The sequence below is a fragment of the Chiloscyllium punctatum genome, chromosome 40 (genome assembly GCF_047496795.1).
Source record: "Chiloscyllium punctatum isolate Juve2018m chromosome 40, sChiPun1.3, whole genome shotgun sequence".
NCBI lineage: Eukaryota > Metazoa > Chordata > Chondrichthyes > Orectolobiformes > Hemiscylliidae > Chiloscyllium > Chiloscyllium punctatum.
In genome coordinates this window covers 50,846,045-50,871,020 of record NC_092778.1, presented here as the reverse complement: position 1 = coordinate 50,871,020, position 24,976 = coordinate 50,846,045, and the positions used below count along the sequence as shown (strand labels likewise).

Sequence of the window (24,976 nt, the reverse complement as noted above, 5' to 3'; positions counted from 1 at the left end):
GGGGAATAGATAACTTGGAAATCACTTACGCCAATATTTACATCAAGGTAGAGAACACTAAAGGGGTGTCAATTTAAGACTTGAGGGATTTGTTTTGAGGGTGGAGTCTGCTCCACATTTAAGGCTGAGATTCCCAATCAGTATGGGAATCAAAGGTTACAGGAAAATGAGTGTGAGGAATAGCAGATCAACCAAGATGGCGGAGCAGACTTGAGGTGACGAACGGTCTACTCTTGTTCCTATTTCTAACATCTTTATGTTTAAGAGCCATAAAGCATATTGTAATAGTTTATAATGAGGGAAAAACTTTAACCAACTTAGACAGCTCACTAGGACCTGATGGCCTATATCCAATGATTTAAAAGAATTGGCTGCAGAAAGAAGTGTTGGTTGAAATGTTCCAGAACTCACTGGATTCTGGAAGGGTTCCAGCAGCTTGGCTGTTTTCCAATGTGACACCCCTTTTTAAGAATGGACATACACAGAAGGCAGGAAACTATAGGCTAGTTAGCCTGACAACTGCCATTGGGAAAATGCAGTTTATTATTAAAGAAATAATAGGACATTAAGAAAAGCTAGTACAATTAATATTGTTTCATTAAAGGGAGAACATGTTTGACACTTGACATTCTGGTAATTTTCTTGATATAAACAGGATTAAAAAGGAACCATTTTGGTTGTGTGTCTGTATATTGTGTATATATATATAATGACAGACAGACTTCTGAATTACAGATTTACAATGTAAAAGCTTTTTGCACAAGATGGGAACGCTCAATAGTGAGGAGTAATAGACTGAAGATAGGTTAATGCACATACAGCTGAGTGGGATTAATGGGTCTTTTTCAGTTTGGAAAGACATAACTAATGGCATGCCATAAGGATCAGTCCTAGGGCCTGTATTCTGTCAATGATATGGAAAGGGCAGTGTAATATGTCCCAATTTGCTGCTAATACATAAATAAGTGGAAGGGTGTGTTGTGATAAGGACCTTTGAAACCTGCAAGGTTATACATAAAGATTAAGTGAATGGGAAAGAAATACTTGGCTGATGGTGTTTGATGTAACAAATTGAGATCATGCACTTTAGTATGAAGAATGAAAATGTAGACTATTGTTTTGAGAGACTCCAAAAAGGTACATCAGAGGGAACTGAGTGTTCTGTGCATGTAACACAAGTTTGCATGCTGGTGCAGCAAGTAATTAAGGCAAATGCAATTTTGATTGTAATTGCTACAGGATGTTACAACTGGTACAGGGTGCTAGTGACGCCCACACTAGAGGACTGTTTAGATTTAGTCAAGTATTTAAAGAAGGATATACCTGTGTTAGAGATTCACTCTGCTGACTCCTGAAACAAAAGGTTTGACTTGTGAATGATATTTAAATGGATTAGGTTTTTATTCATTAGAGTTTAGAATGAAGGGTGACCATATTGAAACTTATTTGACTCTGAGAGGGCTTGACAGGATAGATGTTAAGATGTTTCCATTTAGTGAGGGAAGCCTCTAACTAGGGGACAAGGTTGCAGAATAAAAGGGCATTCATTTAAAACCTAGATTCAAAAGAAATTTTGCTGTCAGAATAATGAATGCCTGGACTTAACTGCTGCAGAGTGTTTGAATCTACATCACAAAGTAATTAAAAAGGATGCAGATTATTTTTTTGAAATATTGGGGAGTTGAAATGGCACATGAGCTGTAATTGTATAGAATTGTGGGACAGGCTCTAATGGCCTACCCTGTTGTGATTTCTTATGTTCTATGTGTCATCTGTGAACTTACAGGTCATATCTTCTACAGATGTCTAGACCATACATTTATACTGCAAAGAGCAAAGGACACTGTTCCAAACCCTATGTAGACCTCTGGACATAGGCTGGAAAGGCACAGCAGGTCAGGCAGCATCCGAGAAGCAGGAAAAGCGACGTTTCGGGCAAAAGCCCTTCATCAGGAATAGAGGCAGGGTGCCTGCATTTTCTCTCTCCACTGCAGGCACCCTGCCTCTATTCCTGATGAAGGGCTTTTGCCCGAAACGTCGACTTTCCTGCTCCTCGAATGCTGCCTGACCTGCTGTACTTTTCCAGCACCACTCCAGTCTTGACTCTGATCTCCAGCATCTGCAGTCCTCACTTTCATCTCTGGACAGTTACAAAAACAACCTTGGACCATCACCTGTCTCTTGCCATTAAACCAATTTTGGATCCAATTGATCAAATTGCCCTGGATCCCATATGCTTTTACTATTTTGCCTGGTCTTGTGCATGAGATAATGTCAAAAACCTTGCTGAGGTTTCTGTAGACAACACCAACTGCATTGACCTCATCTCAGCACGTAGTCATGCCCTTGAAAAATTCAATCAAATTCATTTGACGTAATTTCCCTCTGAAAAAGCTATGCTAACTCTGTTCTTGATTAATACTCATCCCTCCAATTGAAAATAGATTCTGTTTATTTTCTGATAGTTCTACCACTGCCACTTTAGTTGCTGGTCTGTAATTTTTCCTTTTTTATCCCTAGCACTCTTCTTGAGTAATAGTACCACATTATCTGCCTTCAGTCCTGTGACACCTCTCCTGTACCCAGAGAGGATTTTAAAATTTAATGTCCGAACTCTCGCATTCTCTTCCCTTGCCTCCCTCTGCAGCCTGTGATGCAAATTATCTGGGTCTGCAAATTTGTCCACTTATAATTCCACTATCTCTCATCATTATTATTTTACCTCCAGTCCCTCTTCGGATCTACATATCTCCATTTTCAAATTGTATTTACAATTACACAGCCTACTTCTCCATGCATATATTGCCACTTTGATCCTTAATCAACTCTACATTTTCCTTGATTATCCCTTCACCCTTAATATTCTTACGAAATGCCTTTGGATATTTCTTTCTTTCATTCCTGTCCACTATTCACTCCCCAACCTCACGATTGAGGTCATGTTGCCAAGTAATATCCAGCCCATCTTTTCTGAAAGGATTGAAGATGTTTAGAGTCTGGAGCTTGCTAGTGCATTGAATGGTAGAGTTAAACATGTGGAGGAACCATTAAAAGTAAAGCTAGAAGGATATGTTAAGGTGAAATGAAAGAGTAAAATGAGGTTTGTGTGGAACCTAGTCACTGGCATGGACCAACTGAGATGAATGACCTCTGAGCGGTTAGGGTTTTAAGAATTGGAAGTAAGTAGAATATGTAGTGCTGTGGCCATCTCTTACTCCTAGTTTGATAGTTTGCAATGCAAGGAAATCAAGGTAATAACTACTTTATCTAAGGAGACAAAATCTAAAAGTGCCTCATGATTTTTGACATTTTAAAATAAAATCCACACTAGAGGTTACTCCAGCTCCATATTGATTACATGTTGTGACAGGGTTGACCATTCAAAGGACGATTGATTTGTACTTAGATAATTGAAATGCACTTGGAACATCAGCTAGTGTATTTTCATTCAGATCCTTAAAGAACTTCACATTTCAAATATCTTTTTTATTGGCTCAGATGGGTTGTCTTGTAAGTAATAAGGTGAAACGGTTACACAAAACGTAAATAATTTTCAGCAATGTGCAATTGTGAATTTACAAACCAAATCGGGGATCCAAATCAGCAGCTACAGCCACAAGCTCCACAAAATGATAGGCAGCTTGCACACTGCCTTTGTTACAGACAGTTCAGAAATATCCTGGCCTGCAATTTGGTTTGATATGTAATTAGACACTGAAACTATGCAGATGAAATAAGAATAATAGGGATTGTTTCAGTAGAGAAAAGATGGTTTATTAAGTCAGTTCATTTGTCTAAGGGAGTAGATAAATTGGCACGTAATGCTGCAGTCATATTCAATATAAACATGACCACATGGGTCAAAGACAGTCCTTCTTGAAGTAGCTGTTGGTTCGAAGCTTGAAAAGCAGACTACTGAACCACTGAAGCATCACAGCATAGCCAATGCTGCATGTCCTTGGTGTCCAGTTGCTGAAATTGCTAAAAACCGAGGCTAAAGCATCCGAGTGAATGTGAAAAGGTGAGTATTTTGAGTGAGTGTGTGTGTGTGTGCAAGCGAGACAGAACGGGTAAGTCATTGTACATTATATTACCCCAACACCTGCTCACAAATTGCCCTCCTCAGCTCCTGCAACTCCAAAGTCACTCCCAACAGCTTTCAAACCTCCAAGTGGGGTTTGGGGAAGGAAGCACTGCGATAGATGCTCAGGCATTGAGTATATTCAACAGTGAGATTGATATTCCTTTGGAAAACGAAGGAACCAAGGAGACAATTGAACTGATGTGAAACAGCAGGAATGATCTTTCAAATGGTAGAATAGAGGGCCAAATTGCCACCTCCTACCTCTTATGTTCTTAAATTGCCCAATGGTTGATTTCTGAATACCATAGAAGACTGAGTTCTGGATTCTGTAGCCTCTAAATGAAAACATTATAATCTTTTGATGATTATGAACATGACCACGTGGGGAACAAGACAGCCCTTGAAGTAGCTGTTGGTTCAAAGCATAGAAAGCAGGGTCCTTAACCACTGAAGCGTCACAGCACAGCCATTGCCACACGCTCTTGGTGTCATGTTGTCAGGAATCGCTGAAAACTGATCTGAGACTAAAGCACCAGAGCCTGCTTGCAGTCCTGCTTGCGAATGAAGAAACGTACACCTTAAAATAAAGCCAACTATTTGATGGTGAGTATAAAAGAGACTGGAAGGAGAGTTGGTTTCAAGTTTTTACTTTCTGCAAAAGCATATGCTGCACAATAATTAACAACAGGCCCATCAATCGATTTTACCATGGCTTTTTTTTCTCATTCACTTCTTGGAATGTGGTTTCTTGGAAAACATTTTATTTTACAGCTGTTGCAACTATTTAAAAATTCTAATAAGTCTGACAATTATGCATTAGTTTAAAAAATAGTTTACAATATTTCAGCAAGATGCAATAAAGGGGTCAAATGGCATTTCCTTGCAACTGGCATCCTGATTTATTTTCACCCATGTGGATTCTTCTCAGTTCCCCAAATGAAATTAAAACTGGCTTTGTAAAGGATTAAAAAAATATACACAGCATACATTCAGTACAATCACGGACATCAATGTACATTCATTTAATGTCCTACAGAACAAAACAGGTATGTTTTTCTATTGATACAAACTGTAGTCAGCAAAAGCAGATTTAGATTATGTAAACAATCAAGTTTCGTACTTTCGATCCTGATTTAACACCATTTATATCCCACTCACCTCCCCAAATGAATTCAAGGTGTTCTTGGCTGATAAACACTTGTCAATGTACAGACAACAAAGTACAGACATGCAAGAACTTCACAAAAAAAAATGGCAGAACCATGAGACGATCTGTCCTGGCAATTTAACACCAATCAGTCTTGTACAAATGTATCGGCAGAAAGAATGGGGCAGTTACGATCTGCAGCAACCCGTGCCTTTCATTTCCGAGTTCACGTAATCATGGAGCTTGAACTTGGGGTGGTTTGGGGATTTCATTGACCTGTGTTTCAGTTCTCTGTAACAAACAGTGCAGTCATAGTCATTGCTTTCCTAAAATGTGCAGCTGTGTTAGTTTATACTTATCCTGTGTCAAGGATTGGAGCAACACAGTTAAGTGACCTCACACTGACCTTCTAATTTGGTTAACAAGATTCAGATCCTGTACAGTAATATTTAACAGGATGTGCAGCATCTGTGCAAAGTGAAATAGAGGTAATACTTCAGATCAAAACCTTTCATCAGAATTGTAAAGTGTTGCCGATATTGAAGTTACGTTGCTGAAGAAAGGTCACCAGCCTGTGTTCAGCAGCGGGATGGGAACCCAAATTGTAGTATAAGTATACAGGAGATTGAGAGTAGTGAGGTCCGAAATAAGGTTTCAACGTCGCAAGATGGCACCAACAAGCTAGAAGGCGGTTTGAAGTGTGTCTACTTCAACAGCAGGAGCATCGAGAATAAAGCGGATGAACTTTCGGCATGTGTTGGGACCTGGGATTTCAATGCTGTGGTCATTTTTGAGACATGGATAGAGCAGGGACTGGAATGGTTGTTGCAGGTTCTGGTATTTAGATGCTTCAGTAAGAACAGAAAAGATGGTAAAAGGGCAGGGGGAGGGGGAGCTGAGTGGCATTGTTAATCAAGGGCAGTATTACTGTTACAGAAAGGACATTTGAGGACTCATCTACTGAGGTAGTTTGGGCTGAGGTTAGAAACAGGAAAGGAGAGGTCACCCTGTTGGGAGTTTTCTATAGGCCTCCGAATAGTTCGAGGTATAGGAGAAACGATAACAAAGATGATTCTCGATAGGAGTGAGAGTGACAGGGTAGTTGTTACGGGGTCTTTAACTTTCCAAATATTGACTAGGAATACTATAGTGCAAAAACTTTAGCTGGGTCAGTTTTTGACCAATGTGTGCAGGGAGGGTTTCCTAGCACAGCATATAGACAGGCCAACAAGGGGCGAAGTCACATTGGATTTGATACTGGGGAATGAACCCAGCCAGGTATTAGATTTGGAGGTAGGTGAGCACTTTGGTGATAGTGACCACAATTGGGTTATGTTTACTTTAGCGATGGAAAGGGATAGGTGTATACCACAGGGCAAGAATTATAGCTGGGGGAAAGGCAATTACGATGAAATTTAGACAAAATTTAGGATGTATAAGATGGGGAAGGAAACTGCGGGGGATGGGCACAATTGAAATGTGGAGCTACTGCGGGTTCTTGATAAATATGTACCTGTCAGGCAGGGAGGAAGTTGTCAAATGCAGGAGCCGTGGTTTACTAAGGAAGTTGAATCTCTTGTCAGGGGGAAGAAGTTTTATGTTAGGATGAGATGTGAAGACTCAGGATGCTTGAGAGTTGCAGGTTAGCCAGGAAAGACCTAAAGAAAGAGGTAAGAAGAACCAGGAGGGGACATGAGAAATCATTGGCGGATAGGATCAAGGGAAACCCAAAAGCTTTCTATAGGTTTATCAGGAATACAAGAATGACTCGAGTAAGATTGGACCAATCAAGGACAGTAGTGGAAAGTTGTGCGGGGAGTCAGAGGAGGTGGGGAAAGCTCCAAATGAATATTTTTTGTCAAATATTCACACTAGAAAAAGACAATGTTGTTGAGGAGAATACTGTGATACAGGCTACTAACTAGATGGAATTGAGGTTCACAAGGAGGAGGTGTTAACAATTCTGGAAAGTGTAAAAATAGATAAGTCCCCTGGGCCAGATGGGATTTATCCTAGGATTCTCTGGGAAGCCAAAGAGGAGATTGCTGAGCCTTTGTCTTTGATCTTTATGTTGTCATTGTCTACAAGAATAATGCCAGAAGATTGGAGCATAGCAGATGTTGTTCCCTTGTTCAAGAAGGGGGAGTAGAGACAACACTGGTAATTATAGACCAGTTAGCCTTACTTCAGTTGTGGGTAAAGTGTTGAAAAAAGTTATAAGAGTATTTATAATAAGCTAGAAATGAATAAGCTGATTAAGGATAGTCAACACGGTTTTGTGAAGGGTAGGTCATGCCTCATAAACCATACTGAGTTCTTTGAGAAGGAGACCAAACAGGTGGATGAGGGTAAAGTAGTTGATGTGGTGTATATGGATTTCAGTAAGATGTTTGATAAAGTTCCCCACGGTAGGCTATTACAGAAAATATGGAGACATGGGATCGAGGGTGATTTCGTGGTTTAGATCAGAAACTGGCTAGCTGAAGGAAATCAGTGGATGATGGTTGATGGGAAATATTCATCCTGGAGTTCAGTTATTAGTGGTGTACTGCAAGGATTTGTTTTGGGTCCACTGCTGCTTGTAATTTTTATAAATGACCTGGATGAGGGCATAGAAGGATGGGTTAGTAAATTTGCAGAAGACACTAAGGTTGATAGAGTTGTGGATAGTGCAGAAAGATGTTGCAGGTTACAGAGGGACATAGATAAGCCGCAGAGCTGGGCTGAGAGGTAGCAAATGGACTTTAATGCGGAAAAGTGTGAGGTGGTTCATTTTGGAAGGAGTAACAGGAATGCAGAGTACTGGGTTAATGGTAAGACTCTTGGTAGTGTCGATGAGCAGAGGGATTTCGGTGTCCAGGTGGATAGATCCTTGCAAGTTGCCACCCAAGCTGACGGGGTTGTTAAGAAAGTACACAGTGTGTTAGCTTTTATTAGTAGAGGGATTGAGTTTCGGAACCATGAGGTCACGCTGCAGCTGTACAAAACTCTTGTGCGGCCAAACTTGGAGTATTGTGTACAGTTTTGGTCACTGCATTATAGGAAGGATATGGAAACTTTGGAAGGGAGTCAGAAGAGAGTTAATAAAATGTTGCCTGGTGTGGAGAGAAGGTCTTATGAGGAAAGGCTGAGGGATTTGAGGCTGTTTTTGTGAGAGAGAAGAAGGTTGAGAGGGTTAATCAGAGGGTTAGGTAGGATGGACAGTGAGAGCCTTTTTCCTCGGATGGTGATGGCCAGCATGAAGGGGCATAACTTCAAATTGAGGGGTGATAAATATAGATCAGATGTCAGAGGTAGTTTCTTTACTCAGAGTAGTAGGGGCGTGGAACTCACTGCCTGCAACAGTAATGGATTCACCTACTTTAAGTACATTTAAATCATCATTGGGTAGACATATAGATGATAATGGAATAGTGTTGGTTAGATGGGCTTTAGATTGGTTTCACAGGTCGGCACAAAATCGAGGGCCGAAGGGCCTGTACTGCTCTGTAATGTTCTATGTTTCTCCCTCCAGAAATGCTGGCTGACCGGCTGAGTATTTCCAGCATTCAATGTTTTTATTTCAGGTATCCATTATAGATACAATCTGATGACCTTTTGCAAATTTTCATAACAAATTCTAGAGATATACTGTTTACCCTATCCCAGTAAAATTAACTATGTCAATAGTTTATTACCACTATCTGATGGCTACTGTAATGATCAATATAGATAATACCTACGAGGGAATTCTCACTTTTAGTTATAAATCATCAAACTTGATTCCTATGGTAAAAGCATTCTTCCTGGTTTGAGCAGGAGTCATACTGGACTCGAAATGTTAATTCTGTTTTTCTCCACAGATGCTGCCAGACCTGCTGGGTTTCTCCAGCAATTTCAGTTTTTGTTTCAGATTTCCACCCTCTGCAAATGGTTGCTTTGATTTGATTCCCGCATTGCCTGTAGCAATATATCATTCTGTTCTCAGGGTCATCAGACTCATTTTCAGGGACTATGACACTTGCCTTTTAAAACATGAGATAATTTCTGTCAAATATTAATTTTGCCATAAGACTGAGCGATACTTTGATAAATATTGTTTGTCACTGAAGCTTGCCAATGCATTTGAAATTTAAAGATTGACCTTGCATAACTTACTTTGCAATAGCCATAAATGCCAGCTCAACATTTAGACCTGTTTTGGCACTTGTTTCCATAAAGGGCACTCCGTATTCCTAGAATAAAATAAAAGCTGATCAGTAGTATAGGTACATCCATCTAAAACACAATCCACTGGGATTTTCATCCTGACTGCCAGAGCAGACATTTGGCCCAGTGAATCACACATGTAGTTTTTGAACCCTCCAAATTTAATCTTTTTGGTGCTACTTGGTTCACTCTGTACAATCACTACCAAGTAATGAGGTTAGGATCATCTCCATTTTCACTTAGAAGTAATTTTCCCATGATTGTAAACTTAGATTAAATGCTTATTATAATAAGATGCTTTCTAATTTACTTCTTCAGACGTGTTATCTCACACTTCACACAGCATCTCACACAGCAGGTGGGCTTTGAACTCTGTACCACAATAGCCCTTATATCGTCTTATGTTTGGCTTTCAGTCACATCCTAATTCACTAAAGAACCGATGGTGTAATAGGGAAACATAAAATCTGCTATTAAATCATCTGAAATTTGTTACATCTTTCATTAATGTTTTAGCAATGGACTGGAACTTTTATTTTAATGCAATGAACTGTACCACGAAAACAGGTGAAATAACAAATGAAAAATTCCTGGAAGAGCAGATAAGTAACTTACTGTGCATCCCTTCATCTCTGATTCACAGTTTAATGTCAATGTTACTAGTGACTTAAAAAGCAACATACCTTTGCTAATTTTTCTCCTGCCTCTTTCTTAACAGCCCTCTCTTGAGTTGCATCAGCCTTTAAAAGATAGAAAATGTAATAAATAAGTTCTATAGTCATAGCTGTAGTATGAATCTGGACTTCTCCAGCGCAGTATTACGCATTTCCTTTCTAAGTGGCACAGTTCCCAATTGCTGAAGTCTAAACTTTCACTTACTGGAAAGATTGACGTTTTCTGATAAATACAGTTCCTGTGTCTTTTTTCCCCCTGGAGAAGAGTAAAACAAGCACCATCTCATGTTTGGTGTTTCTGAAGGGGGCCATGTGGTGTTTTTGATTTCTGCTGCAATTCATCATAATATCAATAGATGGCAGCAACTATCTACTGTACATTGCAAAAACACCTATTTAATAAAATTAAGCCGAGAAATAATAAAAGTGTGCCTCACCTGCATTTAATTCATAAAAAGTCTAAATGACTCTGAAGGGGGCCAATGCACCAGATCTGTGCCATACTCGCAATTGACCAGTGTGTCTGACTGGAACAGCAACGGGCCCATTGTAAAGTGAGACCTAATGCCTATTTCATGCATCTCTCCCATACTCACAAGGTTATGTCCAATGCCCAAAGGTCGAATTTTCACACTCTTCACATTGGACACATTCTGTTGACATCTTGGGTTCACTGGTTACAGTCTGATGGCACAGAGGACTATGGTCCTCTCACTCACCTTGTTTCTCCCGATGGTTCTTGCCCCTGGTCATGCACAAACCAAACCAAGGGGCTGATATTCTGATATAAGCGATGCTTTTAGAGGCAAAACAAAAGCTGTCCCCTGATATAACAAGAGCAGTGCTAGCCCTCACCTTGTTACCCAACAACATGATTACCACGTCTTGTGTTGCATATTCATGAATCTCTGTCAGCCAGGCCTATAAAGAACAAGGAAAGTGTTATAATAATAAGATATAAATCCCAAAAACCAAGGAATAAAACAGAGCTGAACGATATAGACAGCTGGATACTGTAACTTCCAGGCATAGGATGTTTCACTGCTGGTTATATTTGATTCTCCTCAGTAGTAAAAGTGGGACACTCTAGGAGTGGTTCAATAGGCAACTCAAAACATCACTGAACAGCAGTACAAATGTCAGTTTCAGTCAGGGAGCAGGGATGGAGCAGAAAATATTCCCTGCAGCTGACAATCTATTTAGCTCCAGGAGTTATTTGTGATGCTCAACATTGGTGCTCAAAGAAGCCCGCCAGCAGTATTTGCTTGGTGCAGCTGCTCAGGAGACCGGAGTACAGAGGCACAATGTCAGTTTTGTGAAACTGTGTTTGAAAGAGCCAGAATAATACTAATACCAAGAGGCAGGAGGACAGGATCATGAGTCCAAAGTAACACAGTCTTGAGACTGAGCCACCTTGGAGGTGAGCAGTCATCAAAACCGTCTGAACTGTAGAAAGGTGAAGAAATTCAGAAGCAAGACCTTAAAAATTGAGACACTAATAATAAAAGGGGAAATAAGTTTTTTATGAGATTTGGTGACTCACAGTGACAGTAAATTCTGGGAGGGCTGCTGAGGAATCCATGAGATCTGTCTGGACTGTATTTGCTATTTGATATGCAACAATTTGTCAATTAACCCACATCTACCTCATGATAATGCTGGAGTATATGGAGTTATATGTTGTTTAGATTAGTAGATTGTCTTACTTTTCCAATTTTGTATTCAAAATTATTCAAAACAGGCTTTATTCTCATAGTACGTACCTGGGATTTCAAATTACTTTAAACTAAAAGGTTATATTCCCTAACTAGAACGTAACATGAACTTAGTGCTCTCGTTTTGGATTGTAATACAAATTCTTTGGTCTTGTCTGGGATCATAACAGATGTTCTAATTCATAATGTATAAGACCTTAAGACATAGGAGTAGATGTACGCCATTTAGTCCTTTGAGTCTGTTCCACCATTAAATGAGATCATGGCTGATCTGATAATCCACAACACCACTTTCCTTTACCACAGGAAAAGACATGACCAACCCAAAGAAACCCAAACATATAAATAGAAAGCAGGAATTTTCAGCAGTATTTTACCTGGAGGCCCACTGAAGATATTACCTAGTAGGGTGACAAAACATCTGGAAATGAACCTTCAAGCTCAGCGAGCAAACCTACATCCAAAACCACTTTCATGAATTTTCCCTATCACCCTTGATTCCCTTACAGGTTAAAAAGCTGTATTAGCCTTGAATTCACTTAATGACTCAGCCTCAACAGCCCTCTGTAATAAAGTCGTCTACAGATTTATAACTCTCTGAAAGAAGAGATTCCTTCTCATCGGTCTCAAATGGCAAACCCCTTATACTGAGATTTTGCCTGCTGGTTCTGGACTCTCTAACAAGGGGAAACAAACATTCTGGATCTACCCTGTCAGGTCCCACAGAATCTTGTTAGTTTAAATAAGATCACCTTTCATTCTTGTAAACTTTAATGAGTACTGATCCAACCCACACAACCACATACGGCAGTCCCTCCATAACTGGTGATAGACTAGTGAACTTTCTCTGGACTGTCTCCAATGCCAATATATCTTTCCTTAGATAGGAATAAAAACTGTGGACAGTATTGTTGTGGTATGATGACTGACTTGCAGAGTTTTAGCGACACCTCCCCACTTTTATATTCCATTCCCTTTGCAATAAAGGCCAACATTTCATTTGCCTTCCCTGTTACCTGCTGAACTTGGATGCCAACTTGTTGTGCTTCATGGATAAGGACTCTCAAATCCTCTGTGCTGCAGCTTTCTGCAGTCTTTCTCCATTTAAATAGTATTCAGCTCCACTAAACTTTTTGCCAAAGTGCATATCCTAACATTTTTCCACATTATATTCCATTTGTGAATTTGTGCCCATTTGCTTAGCCTGTCTACATCTATCTGCAGACCCTTTCTGTCATCCTCATCATTTGTTTTCCTACCTAATTTTGCGTCATCTGCAAACTTGGCTTTAGTGCATTCACTTTTCACATCCATGTCACTAATAAACATTGTAAATAATTGTGGCCTCAATACTGATCCCTGTGGAACACCACCAGTTGCCATCTTGAAAATGCCCCCTCCCCTCTTACCCCAGCTATTCTATTTATTCTCAACTGACAACAGTCAAGATTCAGAAGCCAAACCATGAAGGAAATGAGTCTGTAGTTACATTGGATAAAAATTGTATAAAGGAATCATAACAAGGAAAGCTGCCTTCTGAATTAATGGCTGGCAAAATGTGAAAAATTGAGGGAACATAGAATCACTTAATCACTGGATTGAGTCCATTGCCTGGATATGTCAATGGGTACTGCTACCCTAATATAACTAAATTCCCAGCCTGGTTCCTATGACAGACACAGAATCAGTTTTCATCTTTTAAGCAAGTTACTTCAGATTAAGATCAAGGTCCTCTTTATATTTCTTTGACTCATCCTGTTGTGTTGTTATGAATAAGTCTTTGGAGAAGTCTTTATATGGAAGCAAAAGCAATTGGTTTGAAAATCATCTCACTTTGACAAAATATGGGACACACGTCTGATTCAGAATGCCATTCATCATTCATTTTCACTGTCCCGCTAGTTAATTTCTAGCTGGCAGATGGTGGAGTAAAACATCACCATGAGTCTCTTAATAAACAGACAATGTTCAATACATTCTCAGTAGTGATCAACAATAACATTGAGACAAGTTGATTGCTGCATTTAAACTACACAGTGGGTTCATTAGAGTCATAGAGGGCTACAGCACAGAGAACAGGCCTTCAACCCATTGAGTCTGTGCAAGTCAAAATGAGACATCTAGCTATGTTAATCCCATTTTGTAGTACTTGGCATTACAAGTTTTCATCTAAATACTTCTTAAATGTTATGAGTGTTTCTGCCACCACCACCTTTAAAATTAGAATCCCTACTGTGTGGAAACAGTCCCTTCGGCCCACACTGACCTTCCGAAGAGTATCCCATCCAGACCCATTCCCCTACATTTTACCCCGACACATGCACCCTGAACACAATGGGCAATTTAGCATGGCCAATTCATCCTAACCTGCACATCTTTGGATTGTGGGAGGATACCGGAGCACCTGGAGGAAACCCACGCAAAGACATGGAGAATGTGCAAACTCCACACAGACAGTCGCCTGAGGCTGGAATTGAACCCAGGACCTTGGTGCTGTGAGGCATCACTGTGCCACCACTTTACAGGCAGTGAGTTCCAGATTCTCGTCACCCTCTGGTTAAGATATTTTTTGTCACATCCCTTTCCTGCCCCTTAGCTTAAATCAATTACCCCAGTCATTACTCCCTCTACCAAGGGGAGAAGCTTCTTTCTGTCTACCCTATCAATGCCCATCATTATTTTATTACATAATTTGCACCAGTTTATACTTCTTCCATCAGTCTGGATTGAATTTGCAATAGGATCCAGCGGTGATGATCCTATTTACACTCCCTTTTTGAACAATCCTTCAACCATAGTCTGTGTGAGGCGAAGGTGAGGACCGCAGATGCTGGAGATTAGAGCCCTTCCTGATGAAGGCCTTTTGCCCGCAACATCGATTCTCCTGCTCTTCAGATGCTGCCTGACCTGCTGTGCTTTTTCAGCACCACACTCTCAACTGTAGTCTGTGTGAGGTGATGCAAAGAGGTCAATTGAGCTGTGGATTGTTTCAAACATGTCCATCATGAATTCCATGAAAATAAATTACAAGTTAAATTAACAGAATGATTTCCATAGGTTATAAGATGATCAGTCAACCACTGCAGATCGATTATAAATGATGAGCCTTCAAATGAGCACATTACAAACATTCATAATGAAGCAATTAGGCATGTATTAAGCAATTATTACAACAGGAATATAATCAGTTATTTCTGAGATTGGTGAGAAAAGAAGCCTACATGTTCTTCATGGTCTTCAGTCATAATTTTCCATGCATGAGTGTGTTCATTTAGAGCTAAGTTTCTACTGAACAATCTCCAAAGTTAACCTTGGTTTACTTTGGCTTCAAGTGAATGCAAAGTACTGGGAAGATCACTCAGGTCAAATTCTATCCATTGACTCTCACTTATTTGATTCAAAAGCCTCATTTCTGGCAGGAGTACAGCATCTGAAGTACCTTTCTCAAAATTCACCCACTTTTTAAAATTCACTCATGGGACATGGGTGCCACTGGCTGGGCCAGGATTTCTTGCCTACCCCTAGTTGCCCTTGACAAGGTAGTGGTGAGGTGCCTTCTTGAACTGCTGCAGTCCACCACTGTGAGTCAAGCCATAATGCCATTAAGGAGGAAATCCCAGGATTTTGATCCAGCGACGGTGAAGGAATGGTGATGTATTTCCAAGTCAAGATGGTGGGTGGCTTGGAGTGGAATATGCAGGTGTTGGTGTTCCAATTATCTGCTGCCCTTGTCCTTTTAATTGGAATTGGTCACGGATTTGGAAGGTACTGTCTAAGTATCTTTGGTGAATTTCTGCAGTGCATCTTGTAGATAGTACACACTGCTGCTACTAAGCACTTGTGGTTGAGGGAGTGGAAGCTTGTGGATATAGTGCCAATCAAGTGGGCTACATGGTCCTGGATGGTCTCAAGCTTGTTGTTGGAGTTGCACCCAACCAGGCAAGTGGAGAGGATTTCATCACACTCCTGAGTGGTGCCATGTATATGGTGAACAGACTTTGAGGAGTCAGGAGATGAGTTACTCACCCCAATATTCCTATTCTCTGACATGCCCTTCTAGCTACTGTATTTATATGGTGAGTCCAGTTGAGTTTCTTGTCAATGGCAACCCCAAGGATGATGAGGTATTCAGTGATGGTAATGTCTTTGAATGTCATGGGGGCATGGGTTAGATTGTCCCTTATTAGCGATGGGCATTGACTGGCATTTGTGTGGCTTCAATGTTTTTTGACACTTGGCTGCCTTAGCCTGGATATTTGTCCAGGTCTTGTTGCATTCGAACATAGATCGATTCACTATCTGACGAGTCATGAATGGTGCAAACATTGTGAGATCCTCAGTGAATCTCCCCTCTTCTGACCTTATGATGAAGAAAGTTCATTGATGAAGCAGCTGAAGATGATTGGGCCAAGGACAATGCCCTGAAGAAATCCTGCAGAGATGTATTGGATCTGAGATGACTGACTGCCAACAACCACAGCAATCTTCAGATGTGCCAGGTATGACTCCGACCAGCAGAGAGTTTCCTCCTCATACCTACAGGTTCCAGTTTTGCTTGGGTCCCTTGAAGCAACACTCATGTGGCCTTGATGTCAAGGGCTGTCACTCTCACCTTACCTCTGGAATTCAGTTCTTTGTCCATGTTTAAACCAAGGCTGTAACCAAGTGCCTTTGGAGGAACCCAAACTGGGCATCACTGAGCAGATTATTGCTCTGCAGGTGCTGTTTGATAGCACTGTTAATGACACCTTCCATCACTTTACTGATGAATGAGAGTAGACTGATGGGTCGGTAACTGGCCGGGTTGGTTTTGTCCTGCTTCCTGTACAAGACATATTGGGCAATTTTCCACATTGTTGAGTAGATGCCAATGTCATAACTGTACTGGACAGCTTGTCTGGGAGACCGACAAGTTCTGGAGCACGTCCTCAGTACTATTGCCAGAATGTTGCCAGGCCCGTAGCCTTTGCACTATCCAGTGCCTCTAACTGTTTCTTGATATCATGTAGAAAGAATCAAATTGGCCGAAGACTGGTGGTACCTGTGGTTCAGTTGATATCATGCTCATTTCTGATCATTGGGTCACACCTCAGGCCCTTGAGCACAAAGTCAAATCTGATACTGCAGTGAAGTACTGAGGAATGTTGCACTGTTGAAAGTATTGTTTTCAAATCAGATAGTAAAACAAGGTATTGGTTGCCTGGTTGGGTGGAAATAAAAAGTCACAAAGTGTTTCAAAGAAAAGCAAGGGATTTCTCCATAGTGCTCCGGCCAATATTTGTCCCTTTATTAAAGTCAGAAAAAATAGATTAGCAAATGCTAAGATCCCAGCTGATGATGCTCCTGGACAAGTCAGGTTACAAAATGAAATCTGGCTTGATGGATCCTATTCTTGATTTTTGATTTACCCTTCCATGAAAGCCATTAAGTTACAGATTTTGTTTAAACAACAAAGCAGAAGCTTATTACATAAAAGATAGAAACATAAGATGAAATGATCCAAGCTGTCTAGTTAAAACACTTATAGACAGATTTCAAACAAAATCCCATCTATTCCCCACTCCCAAAACAATACAGCCAACCAAAATATACAGAAAAATGTCCTTCTGTATCAAAGTTGTAGGTTACTTATAAGTTCTTTTCAGTTCTGGTTCTGTGAGCTCAAAGCATTTTTTTTTAATTACACAACTGCAATCTTAGAATTTCTCAACTTTGATCAAACAATGTGGGTTTCTAAAGAAATACTCTAGGTCTGTAAGTTTTCACAAACTAAAACTTACACTGAGATAAGTTATTTCATTAATGTTTTCGAACAAGCTTCTTTTTCTAGGACAAACTATCCTTTCATGTGACTTCAGTCAGGTCGCCTTCAAACTGAATTAGAAGCTTTTCACTCAATTTAAAAGAAAAACTTTTTCAATCTAGCTTCTGCCATGCAAATAGCTTTCAGAAATGTTTCTCCTGTTGAGTACAAACAAGCTTCCATTAGTACTGTCATAAGCCTTCAATCATCTGCTCATTGACACTTTTTTAAAACCATCGGTTTGAAAAAAATTGACCTAATTAATTATTAAACCCCATCACATAAAAAGACCATGAGTTTAAAATCCAAACTCCAAAGAAATGATATGGATAGGCTACAGATGTTGTTCGTGGGAGTTTGTGGAGTGCAATTTGCCTACTGCAATACCTATATTACAAAGTACTTCAAAAGGTACATCATTACTGTAAAGCATTTTGAGATGTTCAATGATCAACTAAAGCACTTTGTAAATGTGAGTCTTTCCTTTTATGTCTCTGTCAGGTCTGCCCCTGCCAGAAACCTGAGTTGAAACATCTGAGGGGTGGAATTTGACAAACATTTGGGTGTTCGATTGACACTAATTTCTGGATGTAAGGTCCTCACTGCTTTTAGGCATCCCTGGAAGCTGCCTGACAACATTAATGAATTGAAATATGCAACTTTAGCTACTGGGCACGTGCTTTAATGCAACGTTTTGATGTAAATCAGCATTCAGATTAATCACACAACATTTTAAAAAATGGAAGTTGTAATTTCATAATTCGGGGTGTGTTGTTGGCACTCGGTTGAATGCCAAGCCAAGAATGTTTCAGTCACAGGGATGCCTTTGTAAAGGTTATAAATTCAGCATTTTACATTTCTACTAAGCGTTTCTGCACTCTATACAGCATGGAGTAAGGATCGGGGGTGTGGTGGAATACGTGTTGTTTTCTTGGATGAATGCAGCTCCAACCACTCTTCAGAAACCCGACACCATTTACAAGAAGAACTGTCAATTGTTGCAAATGCTGGAGAAATGTAATCGATAAAAAAAACTGGAGAAACTCAGCAGGTCTGACAGCTTCTTTGGAGAGAGAACAGTTTTTTAAAATTCATTTGTGGAATGCGGGCATCACTGACTGACAAGCATTTATTGCCCATCCCTAGTTGCCCTTGAGAAGATGATGATGCACTGCCTTCTTTTATTGCTGCAGTCCACCTGCTGTGGGTTGACCCACAATGCCATGGGGGAGGGAATTGTGGCATTTTGACCCAGTGACAGTGAAGAAACAGGATGGCGTGTGGCTTGGAGCGGATCTTGTAGGTGGTGGTGTTCCTGTGCATCTGCTGCCCCTTGTCTTTCTCCATGGAGGTGGTTATAGGTTTGGAAGGTGCTGTCAGAGAATCTTTGGTGAACTTTGGTGAGGCTTTCAAGTCCAACTGGGGTAAAGCTTGTTCCAAACATCCATTCATTCCATGACTGCACACATTGGCTGCAGGCACATAACGTGCACGATAGATTGTAGCAGATGGCAAGACTCCCAAACCCATGACCTCCACCACTTTGAGGGGCAAAAGTAGCATATACATGAGAACACAATCATCTCCAGCTCAGACACAATCCTGATTTGGGTATGTGTCACTTATTCCCTAATTGTGACTGGGTCTAAATCCTGGAACACCATTCCTGACAGCATTATCAAATGACCAGACAGACTGCAGCAGTTTAAGAAGGCAGCTGGTCACCACCTTCTTAAGGGGAACTAGGCATCAACAATAATGTGGGCAGCACGGTGGCACAGTGGTTCGCACTGCTGCCTCACAGCTCCAGAGACCCGGGTTCAATTCCCGACTCAGGCGACTGACTGTGTGGAGTTTGCACACTCTCCCTGTGTCTGCGTGGGTTTCGTCCGGGTGCTCCGGTTTCCTCCCACAGTCCAAAAATGTGCAGGTCAGGTGAATTGGCCATGCTAAATTGCCCGTAGTGTTAGGTAAAAGAGGGGAATGGGTGGGTTGCGGGTCGGTGTGGACTTGTTGGGCCGAAGGGCCTGTTTCCACACTGTAAGTAATCTAATCTAAATAAATATCGGCCTTGCCTGCAATGCCTCTATCTCAAGACATTTTAAGAAAAAGGAGTCTGCTCTGTTGCCTGATAAATTGAAGAATGATCACACGCTGATGGTACATGATTTGACCATTTGATGATTCCTTTTTTTTAGTCTTAATCTTTAATGCAACATGTGTTACACTCTAATTTATGCAGCTGTTCAGCAAATCCTGGCAACTTATTTTCTTCACCTGACACTCACTCAAGTGCACTATCGACTGAGACTCCCTCGATTGCAATCAGGATGAGGAATCTATGATTGCACGCTCTTCACAATTCCCAAAATCCGGAAACTATCTATAGCAGCTTCACAATCATCTAAGTCAGCAGGGGCTGAGGAACAAGTATGGGGTCTATCTAACCTTTACGACACATCTGTCTACCAGTCTTTGCATTTATCAAATTATACGCTGCATTGCTTTGTATGAAATATGTATTAATTTATTCGTTTCTTTATTTCCTCAATCTCTTTCTTTGCACCAAGACATTAACCATTAGTTAACTTTAGTAGGCATCATTTTTCAAGGATCTATTATGCAGTGCTGTAAAACTATTCTTAAAAATGCATCATTTATGTCATCAGTGCCTTTCAGCCTTTTACAATTCCTGGACAATTTTCCTTCTCAATCTTCTCCTTGCTCATAAAAACATGTCATTTGTCAGAATAATCTCTCCTCGCTGCATCACAGCAGTGACTACAAAAAGTGCTTCATGAACAGAGAAGTACGAGAATGTCCTGTGGGTCACCATATGCATGCAAGTCTTCCTTGCTTTTTAATACTTCAGAATTAGCCTTGCATCTCTTTTTGAAAGCTTCTCAAATGAATCAATGTCCTTTGGAAGATAAAGTGCCCAGATCGGTGGGCAGAAGCTGAATGCATTCACATTAATGCTATGCAATGCAATTAATAACTTGTTCAACTTGTAATAAATGCCCTTGAGATTCACTCCATGGATTGATTTGCTTTGTGAACAGCCTCACGTCGACTGACTTCTGTTGATGAATAACCAGTAATAACATCCAAGTCTCTTCCGTTTCCTCATTCTTTATCACTTAGGCGCATGGATAGAGTGAATAGTCAAGGTCTTTTCCCCAGGGTAAGAGAATGCAAAACCAGGCAGCATAGGTTTAAGGTAAGAGGGGAAAGATTTAAAAGGGACCTAAGGGGCAATATTGTCACACAGAAGGTGGTGTGCATATGGAATGAGCTGCCAGAGGAAGTGGTGGAGACTAGTGCAATTACAACATTTAAAAGGCATCTGGATGGGGACATGAATAGAATGGATTTACAGGTTTAAGGGCCAAATGCTGGCAAATGGGACTAGATTAATTTAAGATATCTGGTCAGCATGAGCAAGTTAGGCCAAAGGGGTTGTTTCTGTGCTGTACATCTCTATGACTCTGTGAATGGCCACCATCTTCCTGCTGACTCACCTCTGTGTTTGATTCAACTTTCTGCCTATCTGTACAGGTTATATGATAATTGGCAAGAGTTCTTAAGGAAATAACTGGCATTCCATGAACCTGAGGCAGCATTTTACAGTATGAACCCAAGAAATAGGGGCTGGATGGGCAGTTTTGTTCCTGAGCCTGCTTCAATAAGATTATAGCTGATCTACTAGATTAACTCCATCTTGTACTGTGCCCATATCACTTAAGGAGCTTTAGGGTGATAGAACCAGGTGATGCGGGGTTCCGGGGGTATTCCTGATGAAGGGCTTATCCCCAAAACATCAACTCTCCTGCTCCTCAGATGTTGCCTGACCAACTGTGCTTTTCCAGTGTCATGCTGTTTGACCCCCATATCCAAACATCAAACATCTGGACTCCCAACCACTGAACAGCCAGAGCTCTCTCAGGTGCAGAAATGCAAAGTTCTGGAGTGAATACAATAACATAAAAATCAGAGAGAAATTGGTTCACTAAATATCTTCTATAACTGCTGAAACTACAGCCCCGATTTCATCAAACCCAAACAGGCAGGGTGGGAGGAGGGAGGGAAGGTGGAACATCTAAAATAATGTGCAGCACATATTCCCCCCCCCCCCCCCCCCCGTCTGGCTGCTTACTTCTTGTGACAGTGTCCCTACCCCTGGAACAGGAGACCAGATTCCAGTCCCACCTGCTCCAGAGTGTATAATAACATCCCTGAACAGGTTGATTAGGAGAATAGTTTAACTTGCCCTTCAGACACACACAGGCTGGAAGTGGAGTTCTCTTCGAAATATTTTAAGTCTGATTATTCACTATTCAAAACATGCTTTTACTTTGAGGATGTACCCATTCTGAGCAGTATTAGCAAAACTCCACAAAGAACAGAGAAATTGCTGGAGAAACTCAGCTGGTCTGGCAACATCTGTGCAGAGAAAACAGTGTTAATGTTTCAAGTCCAGTGACCCTTCTTCAGAAGTGTTCAAACTTAAAAAGGGTCACCGCACTTGAACACGAACGTTGTTTTCTCCTCATGGATGCTACCAGACCTGCCGAGTTTCACCAGCAATTTCTCTTTTCATTTGTTTCAGAACTTCAGCATCTGCAGTTCTTTTTAGTTCAGTAAAATCTCTATCAAATTAACCTGATTGTGACTATGTCAACGAAATTTAGTGGTAAATTGTATTGTAACTGAACTAGTCCAGAATTTCCCAGAGCAATGATACAACGGTATTTGTCTTCTTTTATTCATTCAGAGCATCTGGGCATCACTGGCCAGGTCAGCATTTATTGCCCATCCCTAATTGCCAAGAGGGCAAATTAAGAGTCAAGCACATTGCTGTGTGTCTCGAGTCACATGTAGGCCAGACCAGGTAAGGATGACAGATTCCTTTCCTAAAGTGAACCAGATGGGTTTTACCAACAAATAACAATGGTTTTATGGCCATCATTAGACTCTTACAGTCATAGAGCCACAAAGATGTACAGCATGGAAACAGACCCTTCGGTCCAACTCGCCATGCCAACTAGATATCCCAACCAATCTAGTCCCACCTGCCAGCACCTGGCCCATATCCCTCAGTACCCTTCCTATTCATATACCCATCCAGATGCCTTTTAAATTTTGCAATTGTACCAGCCTCCATCACTTCCTCTGGCAGCTCATTCCATACACGTAGCACTCTCTGCGTGAAAACATTGCCCCTTAGGTCCCTTTTAAATCTTTCCCCTCTCACCCTAATCCTATGCCCTCTAGGTCTGGACTCCCCCACCCTACGGAAAAAACTTTGCCTATTTATCCTATCTATGCCCCTCATGATTTTACAAACCTCTATAAGGTCACCCCTCAGCCTCCGACACTCCAGGGCAAACAGCCCTAGCCTATTCAACCTCTCCCTATAGCTCAAATCCTCCAGCCCTGGCAGCGTTCTTGTAAATCTTTTCTGAACCCTTTCAAGATTCATAGCATCTTTCGGATAGGAAGGGGACCAGAATTGCTTGCAATATTCCAACAGTGGCCTAACCAATGTCCTGTACAGCTGCAACATGACCTCCCAACTCCTGTACTCAATACTCTGACCAATAAAGGAAAGCATACTAGAAGCCTTCTTCACTATCCTATCTACCAGCAACACTCCCTAGGACCTTACCATTAAGTGTATAAGTCCTGCTAAGATTTGCTTTCCCAAAATATAGCACCTCGCATTTATCTGAATTAAACTGCATCTGCCACTTCTCAGCCCATTGGCCCATCTGATCAAGATCCTGTTGTAATCTGAGATAACCTTCTTCACTGTCCACTACACCTCCAATTCTGGTGTCATCTGAAGCTTACTAACTGTACCTCTTATGCTCACACCCAAATAATTTATATAAATGATGGAAAGTAGTGGAGCCAGCACCGATCCTTGTGGCACTCCACTGGTGACAGGCCTCCAGTCTGAAAAACAACCCTCCACCACCACGCTCTATCTTATAACTTTGAGCCAATTCTGTATCCAAATGGCTAGTTCTCCCTGTATTCCATGAGGTCTAACCTTGCTAATCAGTCTCCCATGGGGAACCTTGTTAAATGCCTTACTGAAGTCCATATAGATCACATCTACCACTCTGCCCTCATCAATCCTCTTTGTTACTTCTTCAAAAAACTCAATCAAGTTTGTGAGACATGACCTCCCATGCCCAAAACCATGTTCACTATCCCTAATCAGTCCTTGCCTTTCCAATACATGTACATCCATTCCTTCAAGATTCCCTCCAACAACTTGCCCAACCAATGTCAGGCTCACTGGTCTTGTCCTTAACCACCCTTCTTAAACATTGGCACCACATTAGCCAACCTCCAGTCTTCCGGCACCTCACCTGTGACTATCAATGATATAAATATTTCAGTAAGAGGCCCAGTAATCACTTGCCTAGCTTCCCGCAGAGTTCTAGAGTACACCTGATCAGGTCCTGGGGATTTATCTACTTTTATGCATTTCAGAACTTTCTCCTCTGTAATATGAACGTTTTTCAAGATGTCACCATCTATTTTCCTACATTCTATATATTCCATGTCTTTTTCCACAGTAAATACTGATGCAAAATGCTCATTTAGTATCTCCCCCATCTCCTGCGGTTTCATACAAAGGCTGCCTTGCTGATTTTTGAGGGGCCCTATTCTCTCCCTAGTTACCCTTTTGTCCTTAATGTATTTGCAAAAACCCTTTGGATTCTCCTTAGCTCTATTTGCTAAAGTTAATTTCAGATTTTCACTGAATTCAAAATTCACCAACTACCACTGCAGGATTTGAAACCAGGACATTACCAGGGTTGATTTCCTTCCCAAAAGGGCATTAGTTGAGCATTTGTCTTTTTGTGACAGTTTTGTCATGATGGCTATCACTGCTGACATTTTCTCCGCCGTATCTGCTCCCAGGAGGACCAGTTCCACCACAGAACACACCAGATGGCCTCCTTCTTTAGACACCGCAATTTCCCTTCCCACGTGGTTAAAGATGCCCTCCAACGCATCTCGTCCACATCCCGCACCTCCGCCCTCAGACCCCACTCCTCCAACTGTAACAAGGACAGAACGCCCCTGGTGATCACTTTCCACCCTACAAACCTTCGCATAAACCAAATAATCCGCCGACATTTCCGCCACCTCCAAAAAGACCCCACAACCAGGGATATATTTCCCTCCCCGCCCCTTTCCGCCTTCCGCAAAGACCGTTCCCTCTGTGACTACCTGGTCAGGCCCACACCCCCCTACGACCCACCCTCCCATTCTGGCACCTTCCCCTGCCACCGCAGGAACTGTAAAACCTGTGCCCACACCTCCTCCCTCACCTCTATCCAAGGC

At 41.3% G+C, this 24,976-nt stretch overlaps 1 protein-coding gene across 1 annotated transcript in view; it reads right to left on the bottom strand.

Annotated features, from left to right (window-relative positions):
- Positions 1-4,715: 4,715 nt before the first annotated feature.
- Positions 4,716-24,976, bottom strand: part of LOC140464599 (ras-related protein Rab-26-like) — a 364,725-nt gene continuing 344,464 nt past the window's right edge. The window contains exons 6-9 of the mRNA XM_072559863.1: positions 10,949-11,014; positions 10,103-10,159; positions 9,369-9,445; positions 4,716-5,522 (exon numbers count right to left, since the gene is read on the bottom strand). Coding sequence (XP_072415964.1) covers positions 5,420-5,522; positions 9,369-9,445; positions 10,103-10,159; positions 10,949-11,014 — 303 coding nt within the window. The 3' untranslated portion in view covers positions 4,716-5,419. The remainder of the gene's footprint in view (positions 5,523-9,368; positions 9,446-10,102; positions 10,160-10,948; positions 11,015-24,976) is intronic.